Source organism: Sander lucioperca, chromosome 8 (assembly GCF_008315115.2).
Source record: "Sander lucioperca isolate FBNREF2018 chromosome 8, SLUC_FBN_1.2, whole genome shotgun sequence".
NCBI classification, from domain to species: Eukaryota; Metazoa; Chordata; class Actinopteri; order Perciformes; family Percidae; genus Sander; species Sander lucioperca.
Window position 1 is genome coordinate 10048093 of NC_050180.1, and position 11323 is coordinate 10059415.

General features: G+C 41.3%; 1 protein-coding gene and 1 long non-coding RNA gene across 4 annotated transcripts in view; one reads left to right on the forward strand and one right to left on the reverse strand.

The window, feature by feature from the left end:
• The window catches only part of LOC118495584, a 175278-nt gene that overhangs the window by 79388 nt on the left and 84567 nt on the right, over positions 1–11323 (forward strand). The window lies entirely within an intron of this gene.
• LOC116037780 (neuropilin-2-like) overlaps positions 1–11323 on the reverse strand; it is a 108728-nt gene that overhangs the window by 40147 nt on the left and 57258 nt on the right. For all 3 annotated transcript variants that reach the window (XM_031281808.2, XM_031281806.2, XM_031281807.2), the window contains exons 8-11: positions 6578–6722; positions 2743–2918; positions 1841–2014; positions 307–451 (exon numbers count right to left, since the gene is read on the reverse strand). In XM_031281808.2, the coding sequence (XP_031137668.1) occupies positions 307–451; positions 1841–2014; positions 2743–2918; positions 6578–6722 (640 nt within the window). The remainder of the gene's footprint in view (positions 1–306; positions 452–1840; positions 2015–2742; positions 2919–6577; positions 6723–11323) is intronic.

Here is an 11323-nt window from a genome sequence, read left to right on the forward strand (position 1 = left end):
TGATTTGGAAAAGATTGCTCTTGATTACAGTCGGCGGATCATTTGTATTGATTCAATTTTTGATGTATAGGTTATATAAACAAAGGAGGGTAAAGACACTATTATTAGTGTGTCTATGTATTTATCTGTTTGCATTTGAATGTTTGTCCACAAACGTACATTTCTGCAAGCTTGTAGCTCACTTGTTTAAATGACAATGTGTGTGTGTGTGTGTGTGTGTGTGTGTGTGTGTGTGTGAGTTGCGTGTGTACGTTTCTCTCTGGAAGTGTGTGTTGTGTGTGCGTCTGTTATCTTGCGTGTTCTTACCAGGCAGGTCGCAGCCGAGGACCTCCATCCTCATGCCGATCCCAGCAGGTGACCACCTCTCCGGAAAGACTCTGATGAACTGGGCAACTATCTCATCGAACCTCCGCACCTCTGGAGTATCGTAGTGGCCGTTCCCCTCGAAAATCTAAGAGGAGGGAGGCAAAGGCACGTTGATAGTGATGTTATCAGAGAGTGCTAAGGGGTAAAGGGTAAAACATTTCCCGTCCAGTATAAAGGATGTTTTCCTGCCGATTTTGACATGCCTGAGTTCAATTCAGCCAATGTGAAAATATGGCAATGTTCTGTAGCTGATGACAGCTGTTTTTCTCTGACTGTACAGTAAGATCCTGCTGCGATTTAAAGGAAAAATGTGTTTCACTGCTTGTCCAGTTTGTCTTAAAGCCAAGGCTGTCTAAGACATGCCTAAGATACATCATGATGAGTGATAAGCTTTACCCCATGTTTGTTTGATATATGTGGCATCTGTCAGAGTGGGTACATTGATACATTGTTCTGTGGTAAAGACAGCATTGAGGATGAGTATCCCGGAACAATGGAGAAAGACGTAAACGCTGCAGAGGTAGTTAAATGTGTCATTTCACCACTCCACGTCTCATTTAAAAAACAAAAGCAAACTCGTGAGCCTGTCTATCTCAAAGTCATTTAACACTCCTAATCAGCGTTGTTTCCAAGCACAGTATGACATGTGTCATAAAAATAACAACAGAGACTGTGTTTCCTTTGATTTTCAAGTAAGCTTTTTGAGGCAGCTTGCAGCAGCCTCTGGCAAAAACAAGATTTATTACAAGCTGAAAACTGACTAGACTGCGCAATCCCTTCAAAATGTGGGCTGTGAAAGTTGTAATATTAGTTTCATTAATTGAATTGTATTTTCTGTCTAACCCATTTCTAGAATAAAAAAATAAATAAACATATGATGAATATCCCAGGATGCTCATTTAAAAAGACAGGCAGGCAGATGAGAGAGAACAGGATTTTAGCATCTGGAGAAAAGCCTGGCACTCAGTAGTACTATTAAAGCGTTTTAAGACGGAGTCAGAAAGGAGAACAGAGTTTAAAGTGCCCTGTCTCACAGTGCGTTATACTGCCAGCAGTGTTGAGTGGTGATGCAGGAAAGACATTTTTAATTAACACCCATGAGAGACAAATAGAGAAAGAGTGAACAGGAGGATGAGACACAGAGAAAAGCAGAGAGAGAAAGAGCACAGAGGACTGAGAGAGAGGAAAAGAGAGAAGCAGGGAAAATGAGGAGTGAGGTGATTAAATTGAATTATTATCACAGCTGAGGCTGTAATAAAAATGGCATTTTTCCCCCCTGAAAAATGACAAGGCTGAGACAGAGAGAGACAGAGAGGGAAATAAAGAGAGGGAGACAGAGAGCGAGAGAAGAGGGATTGAGTTGAAAGACAGCTATAAATAAACCACAAATGAGGGAGAAGTGACAGTGACAATCAGAGACAGGAGAGTACATATGTACTGTATGTGTCAGACAGACACAGCCCCCCTCCTTTACCTTAGCGAACCCAGTCTTGCTGTCAGTGATGTAAGTCCAGTCTTTGCCGGTCAAGCTGTGCGCCAGTTTGTACTTCCTGACAAACGCTCTGTTCTCAGCGCTGGTGCTGCCCTCCAGCCCTCTTGCACCCTGGGTAATGATGCCACGTACCATCTTGGGCACACCAAGGTCCACCTGCAACACAGACAAACATAATCATCACTGTTAGCTCACTCCCTGCACAACAGAAGCATATCACTTTCCAGATCTATCCTGTCTACTGTATTGTGATGTGAATCTTTAACTGACTTTTTCTATAGCCTATTTTTTTTTTTGTGTGTGTGTGCATTTTTTCGTATTTCATGAACTGTGTCAGTTCAGAAATGAAAGCTAGTCAGTGGCTCAGAATGTTGTCCACTGTTTGAAGCTCTTGTTTTGCATTTGGCTGAGTGCATTGTGATCCTTGATTTTGTCATATGGTTTATTCTTAGCTTTCCTACATCTTGTCATTATCCTCTAGTACAACTGATTCCAGCATCCCTTTCTCCCCAAATGGGCTTCGATATCATCGTTTCTCCAGCATGCATTTTTTCAGTGATTTTGTTTGTTCAACAGTTTTTGCCATTGCAGATGCTATAGCAAATGATGGTTTTGTTTGGAGTTTGTGTGTTTGTCTTTGTTTCGAGGAGATGACACATTGACACAATTTAGTTAAAGGAAGTTCTCCCCAAAGAAAATGTAAAGAAGAACCAGTGAAGGAGCTCCAACTAGCAACTTTCTGATGCAGTAGAATGAACCCCACATGTAGCCCCTCATTTCCAACTACAGTCTCCTTTATAATGAAAAGCAAGCAACCAGTTCTGTAGAACACATACTGTGCTGAAAAAAACAACAAAATCAGTCATGAGGACAAGGTGATGTACCTGTAGCCACTCTTCTCCAGCTATGGGCTGTGTCGGGTTGGGGAACCAGCCTGACCGACTGGCCACCAGCCTGGCTGCCCCCATGGAGCCGTGGATGTCTCTCATGGACGACGCAGAGATCTGGGAGTCGGGTAGCAGCCCAGACAACATGCCTTGCAGCTCTGAGCAGGGTGCATCTGGACCGGACACAATGAGAGAACGGAATAAGAATGTAATCATTGCATAGTAAAACAGTTCTAAGCAGAGTTTGGAAAACTGTCCACTGCTTTCTCTTAGTGTACAGCATCCAACATTTGACAGTCAGCTGCCAAAAAAACATTGTATTCATGAGTTGTCTAATGGGAAAAGGATACTGTGTTGATGTTGGAGCTTTGTCGAATGAACCAACAAGAAATATATATTTGTAACGGTCTCTGCGGTGTACTACCACACAGTAATAAAATAAAATTGACACAAAAGTTAACCAACTGTTTACTGTGATGGATGTTATATCAAGTCTGTGAAATGAAAATGTGAAATGAAATTAGAGGCTGCCAGGAAGGTAGCTATTCAATCGAAAAGCTGCTTTGGAGTGATGGAAGTTATCAGGCATATATATCCTATTATTATCATGCTTTAAAGTCTATTGGATTTCCTGTTCTCTGAATCCAGTCTGGCTACATGAGATGGCTGCATTGCTAAACATCATGAATAAATGTGAATTTAAGGTCAGGAATAATTTAATATCACCGTTTGATCTCATCAAACTTGAATTGTAACACTGCACTCCGCTGCTTTCAATCAACCATTTCTGTTTTTCCTTCCTGCTGCCGCAAAGTCAATGCATAACTTTAACCGAGCTTCCAAAGGGGATTCTTCATGGGAATTTGAGGCTGAGAAATCCCAAATGTAAAAACTAAATGAGAGCATGCTACAGATCAAAAGGATACTGTTTATTATTCTGACAAATGTGTTTAAGTCTAACAAGCATCAGAATATTGCCATGAATAATGATAAAAAATTAAAAACAAAGGGAACAAAATGTGATTTTGAAAATATAAAAAATGAATGGGATGAAAGTAGAGACGGTGTGAGGTAGGAAAAGAGAAAGAGGTGAAGAAGAAGAGTAAGGAGGAGATAAAGAGATAGACAAAAGGTCAAATAGAAGGATGGACTGGAGAGAGAGCAAGTGAATAGAGAGGGTAAATAAGATAAAGAGAAAAGAAAGAAGGAGAGAGAGAGCCGATTGACAGTGAAGGGTGACGTTGATTGATGGTGACATTCTTCAGGTCCACATGGAGATGAATGTTTAATGCTGTGACGTCTGCGAACACGCCTCACTATGGTAAATAATGAATCAACAATGAAGAGCAACAGCTAAGCCATGCTCCCTCAAGCTCTATAAAAGACAAGAAAACTGATTATGATACAGTTCTATTATTGTATTTATTCTATGTTTCTTCTTTTTGCATCTATCTATTTGAGCAGCTGCACTCCAGCTGTTTTTTTTAACACAGGAGTGCAGTGGGAGTGGATGAGAATATGATCTCTGGAGATCACAGTAGCAGAAATAGCTAGATATCACACACCAGCATGAGAGCTCTTAAGCTCTCTCTTTCTCTCTCTCTCTCTCTCTCTCACACACATACATACACACACACACACACACACACACACACACACACACACACACACACACACACACATATACATAGAATAAAATAGACAAGGTCTCTCACGCAGGTTGAAACACACTTTCACTCTGATGCTAAGCCCACACATGGGCGCACACACACTGTGCTTTTCCTGATAACAGGGTCTTACAAAAGCTGTACACCATTGAGGCTCTACTTAGCCGATACATGAAGACACACAGACAGACACACACACAGACACACACAGACACACAGACACACAGACACACAGACACACACACACACACACACACACACACACACACACACACACACACAAACATATGGCTTGACCCGCAGACTACATGAGCCTGGTGAAAAAAATGATAGAGGTGCCAAAAAAAAAAAAGATTGATATGTGCTGCAGGGCTAACATAAAATGAGATTAAGGAAGGAGAGAAGGAGGGAAGGAGGAACAAAGAGTTGAATGAGGCAGGGAAAAGGGAAGATTTAAGGGAAGGGGTAGGGAGGAGAAAATGAGAGACAGAGAGAGCAAAGTGGGAATGGAAGCTGTCAGCAAAGGCAATAGAAGGACAGAAGAGAAAGTAGAATGAGAGGGAAGAAAAAAAACAGGGAAGAGAGATAGGTAGAACGTAGAGAAAAAAGTAGAGAGAAACATAAAAGTGTGATTTAAGTTAATGACATGTCACTGACTGACTGCTTTATGTTTGCCTTTATAGGCCTGTGTAGGACATTATCACATCCCCCTGGCAGTGTGTTCGGGTGTGTGCTTGTCAATATGTGCAGGGAAAAGAAAAGAGAAGATACTGCATAGCTATTAGAGGGTATGTTTGGTTATAAAGTTTCTCTGTGGGTTATAGACATATCTTCCTGAAAGTGTTGTCACTCTGTTTTCCTCTAAAGTCACACACTCTATCATCTCTCTCAACAAAAGGCAAAGTAGTCTGAGACTTTCACAATTTTGCTTATAAAGTCAGTGTTTTCCTCAGGCCAGTGATTGATTGCAGACATTACAAGGCAGCGGAGATGGGGAATACACGGGGAAACAGAAACGGCCAAAAGATGCATTAAATGGGTTCTCACTGCTGAGAGTATAGTGAGAAAAGTAGGGTGATATATAATGCAATTTCAGGTGTTAAAATTGGGTAAAAAATAGGATATTGGTAGACAAGAACACAGGCAAAGATACATGATGTATGCCACATCCCTGTCTTTTTTGTCTGCTTTCTCCCTCTATGTCTCTCTATCATACACAGACACACACCGCACAGGGACACATACACACAAGCAGTATCATATTGTTTAGGTGTGATTGTGGTGTGTGTGGGTGTTGAAATAGCCCTCCTAGATAAGCGCGTATCTGTCCCTCTCAATGGTCACTACGATGGCAGCAGAGAGAGGCTCTAACCCAATAATGATACAGTGGAGCTGGGGCGCACACACACACACACACACACACACACACAAATTGAAACTCTCTCTTTTACCATTTCTATAACACAGACAGACACACACACACACACAAACAAACACAGCCAGTCTAATTAAGTTTTATCTATTTATAGTATTGAGCTGATTATGCTGGTTGAAATCGTGTTTGTTTGCCAGGGCTGCAGATGAAAGCTGAGAGCCTGTTACTCTCTGATGTTATCACCCACACATCACACTCTAGTATTATTCTATTAGGACTGAGTGTGTGTGTGTGTGTGTGTGTGTGTGTGTGTGTGTGTGTGTGTGTGTGTGTGTGTGTGTGTGTGTGTGTGTGTGTGTGATGTGTGAGTGGGAGACAGAGAGGGAGGATATGTATATGAAAGAGCGAGGGCAAGAGTGTGAGTGCACATGAGAGTGGGTGTGTTGTGTGCATGTGAAAGACAGAGAAATAGATGAGAGGAAGGAGAGGAGAATATGAATAGAAGCATTGAATGGATTGATGGATGGACACATTTCTGAATTGTTTATCATTAGGTTATATAAATGAAGAGAAAAAAAAGACCCTTTTACATTTGCTTGCTTGTTCTTTTTCAGGAAATGTTTTCTGAGGGAGTTATTTTTGCTGTGACCCACCTTCTGACCCGGTGTAAAAGCCAGTATATCATTGGTATTAAATTTGGCAAGACTGCTACCATGTTTTCACAAGAGTGAGTCCCATGAGGAGAAAAGTCTGAGAAACTCTGCAGAAGAAGACGCTTCATCTTTCTTACCCGTAATCTGACAGCCGTAGAGTTCGAACCGCAGTGCAATGCCGTTCTTCCACGTCTGAGGTCTGATTCGTACGAAGCGGGCCAGGACCGGCTGTGGGATCCGATTGAGAACCACCTCTGTGGCGTCAGTGTTGGCATGGAAAACCTATGTAGAGAGAGGAACAGACAGAATTGAATGATACTACATTATAATGGCTGTAGGGATTTTCCCTTGTTACTCTGGACAGGAAGGGCAGAGGGCACAGTGAGCGACACATAAGAGCTCTGCCTCAGCGTCTTCTTAAGGACAACACAGGAACACAGCGGACTTTATGGACACATATCCTCTTGGTCAACAGGACAAAGGATAAAGTCAGATGTTGCAAAGTCATACAGCATTACAGTTTGTTTTGCTTTGATATATGTATTTAACAGTTTCCTGTGTTTTCTGTGAAAAAGGCGAGGACAGTGGAGAAGCCTTGTTAACCCTGATATGGTTCAGACAGTTTGTTCACATGTTGAGTTCTTAGCCACGCTAAGTCAGTTGGTCTGTCGGTTGGTCCACCACTTTGGTCCAGGCTGAAATATCTCAACAACTATTGCATGGATTGCCTTAAATTTATGATTCCCAGATTATGTCTCCTTATGACTTTGGTGATTTGCATCCAGCCAAAAGAAAAAAATCCCAACTTTTCTTCTAGTGCCCCATGAGGTTCACATTTGAGGCATTTTGAGTGAAATGTCTTAATTACTACTGGATTGATTGCTATAACATTTGGTAGAGACATTCACGTCTACCTCTGAAAGAACTGTAGTAACTTTGGAAATCCCTTTACATTTTATGAATGAAGTAATGGCAGTAACATGGACAACAGGGATCCATAGCAACAATATATATGGTTCAAACTGGACAGTTTTATTCTCAGGACAAACTGAGAATGATCTAAAATTACAATCTTCCTCTTCTATGTGCTCACATACATAAACACACAGTGAATATATTGTTTCTGTACACAAAGGAAGGAATGAGTGCAGAGGTTTTCTAACACACACACACACAGACACACACACACACACACACACACACACACACACACACACACACACACACATACACACACACACACACACACACACACACAGTCTTAGGGCATGCAGTGTGCAATAAATCAAGGTTGTAAGTATGTGAGAGAGCATCCTCTAGTCACGTTCTCTTGACTTAACCACACCCACACACAAACACACACACACACACACACACACACACAGAAGAAAACATCAACTTTACTCTTTCATGCACAGAGAGCAAAGAAAAACATACACTGTCGCCCCTCAACGCACAGACATACACAACATGATACTGTCTCACACACACACACACACACACACACACACACACACACCACCAAACACACACTCTCATAAAGTGCCCTCTGAGCTCCAACACTCCCCACCATACATAACACACACACACAAAGAAATTTCCTCTGAAAACACACACAAATAAAGATAAAAAAAGGAAAGTGAATGCAAGCGCACATGGCCAGAAGTACTCTTTTTGTCTCTTATATATCTGACAGTGTAATGTCTTTCTCTCTCTCTCTCTCTCTCTGACGGTCATCTCTATTGGGCTCACCACACAGCTGGGCTTCTGCTCCTCTTCCTATCATTTCACTTTCTGTCCTCCTTTCTGTCTTTCTTTTCGATATCTCTTTCTCCCCCTCTATGTCCCTCACTGCCATGATGACTGCTGTATACACTGTATGCACTGGATACACTGCTGTAAATGTAAGAAGAAAAAAAATCTATGCTGTTGTTTCACTACCTCAAAGGCTGTTTTCCCTCTGTGTCTCTAACACTCTTTCTATTATGTTACATCAGTGCTGAAAACACAGCATAGTGTGTTTATTACAGAGAGCAGTAAAGCTCATTTAACGGAGCCAAAAGACTCAATTACTTGCTTGGGTACTCATTTATAGATGTTCGCTTTGTTTTTGGAGTGTGTGTGCCTGTGTGTAAATTCCCTATTTTCCTCCTGTTCCCAATCCATTAAACAGCATGGCCCGTCAGGGGTGACAAAATATGGATGAAAGGGAACAGGAGTGGGCTACTAGGCCAGCAGGGAATTGAACCCATGACCCACTGGGTGTATGATACAAAGTCAGATGCAGTGAACGCATGCCCTTACAATGGCCTTAATACCAGAAACTGTGACCAGTTAAATGATGGAAAAATGCCTAAAGGCCCCAAAAGACCTAATGGGATTGTGGCAGTGGACTGTAATTACAAGTGTGTGTGTGTGTGTGTGTGTGTGTGTGTGTGTGTGTGTGTGTGTGTGTGTGTGTGTGTGTGTGTGTGTGTGTGTGTGTTGGAGTGTCGGTGTGTAAAAGTGTAATTACGAACTCTCACTCTAAGGAGTTGGGAGCTGGTGGGTGATTTCTGATTTCCCTTGGTGCACACAGAAACTTTTCCTTGGCACGTGTACACAGACACACACAGACACACACACACACACACACACACACACACACACACACACACACACACACACACACACACACACTTGTATGTATGTGCCCTTATGTGTACATAAGAATGTGCATACAGCGTGAGTCTTTGACTTTTTGTGCATTTGTGTTTGTGCAAATGTATGTAAAACCTTGTTAGTGTCCTTTACCAGCTGTATAAATTTGTGATGGCATGTTTGTGTGTGTGGCAGACACTTCTGTATACATGCTGTTCATTTTTTTCTCTATTATCAGCTTTGTTCAGGGTCACCAGACAGAGCTGCAACTGTATTTCAGCTTCTGCTTGGTGAAAACATTTTACTGCTACAACTGCTACTTTACTTTTGTCAGTAAACTGAAATCCTATTACTAGCAGGCTGAAAATATGATAAGAAAAGACCAGCACTCATTGCTGTCAGATCTCACCACACACTGATAATCATCATAAGAACTGTAAAGAAAATCTTTTTAATATTCAAAATCAATGGTGAACTGACCCCGTCAACATTTAAATATGTTTTTTAGGGACCGTTCGGTATTTATGGAATGGACCACCGGAGGAAAATAGGGGAGGGTCATGTCTTTTTATTTTATGCTGAGGGGAGGGACATCCAACATTTTTTAGTCTGGGTGGGGGAGTCACCCAACTTTTTTATTCATGAAAAGAGCAAAATTTCAAAGTGGCTTGTTTGGTGCATATTTATCCATGTAGCTCTCAGTCTCGGCCCCCTAGCAGATGGGTCTGACCACATACGCGGAGTTTGCTGGGGGGGGCAGGAGGAGCACTGTCCCCTGGTGGCTCAAACGGGTAATTGCATTGTTTAAAAAATGAGTGGAATAATTACATCTGGCATGACCAGATATTTTATAAATATCTTAAATAACACAAAACAACTAAATGGTGATAGGTAATACATCAGACTTCATATACTGCTTTAGTAAAAAAAATATTACCTGGCTGACAATGGGAGCAGCAGGACGCAAAAAAACGAAAATGACTGTTGCACTAGTCTGGACATCTTACCGTGCCAACCTTGCAATAAAGGTTTCCTAAATGCCATGTATATACATGTGATGTCAGCTTACTAATTGATTGCGGGTTTTGTGTAGATTTGGACTTTTATACATTTATTTCACTTTGTTTAAACGGCGAAGTGGAGAGGCCTCGTTCACCTGTTTGGAGCTGGCTGGTGAATGTGACGCTCGTATCGGCCTTGCTGGATACACCGTGACTCTGTTTGTGGATCTACTGATCGCTGTGGATTACTTTTTTTTGTGTCATTGGATTACGGCAAAATAGGGATCTTTTTTTCTCAACGCGTCTTAACGTTTTATGGTGAGTTTGGAGAGGCATCTCAACAGACTGTAGGTCCAACACTGATAGTTCAGTGTTACATTTTAGTTGAATTTAAGCGTCTGTCTATTGCGTTCCAAAACAGCCGTGCCGCAATTGGATTTCATAAGGGCGAATTGTTAAATTGTTACAATGTAACTTAAAAACTGCTTTAAAAATAAACATATGTGTTTTGGAATATAATGTTCAGCTTCAGCAGCTTTACCTATGTGCTAAAATATACAATGACGATAGTGACAAGTCCATAGCAACCAGTGTTGAATTGGTTATATCCCAGCGTCCTTTGCTGAATGGTCTCAATGTTTTATTGTTTTATTTCATGTGAATATTAGTTTACTAGAGGAGTAACTTAGTATTTGAAGTAATGCAGCAATGCATGAAGTGTGCATTTAGTTTCCAGTGCTTATTGTGTTTCCACAACAATGTTAGTGAGTAAATCTACTGAAATGGCCACCACACCATAACAGAGGAGTGTGATGTATAAGATGAGAATGCAGAGATTAACTCCTGTACATCATGGCTGTAAAAATCAAATGGTATCTGTACTTCTTTGTTAAGTGCAAACTTGCATGCGAGGGGAGGGCCATTCCTTTTTTTCAAATCATTTTGGAGGGTCATAGGAAAATTATTACTGACGAGGGGAGGGTCACGTCTTTTTAGGTTAGAGGCCACAAAACTCCTCCGGTGGCCCCTTAATTAAATAACTAACAGTCCCTTACACAGTGCATATTTTACACTGCAGAATATTGCCCCCTTTTGTAAGTTGGCATATATTATCATTCAGTTAAATAGTCATAGTAGTATCAAACTACACACTTATTAACATTTTTTCGTACAATATTTTACTGTAAACAAAAGCCTCCCCTCCAGGTCTTGGCTCTACAATGGGAATCCACAGTGAGGAGG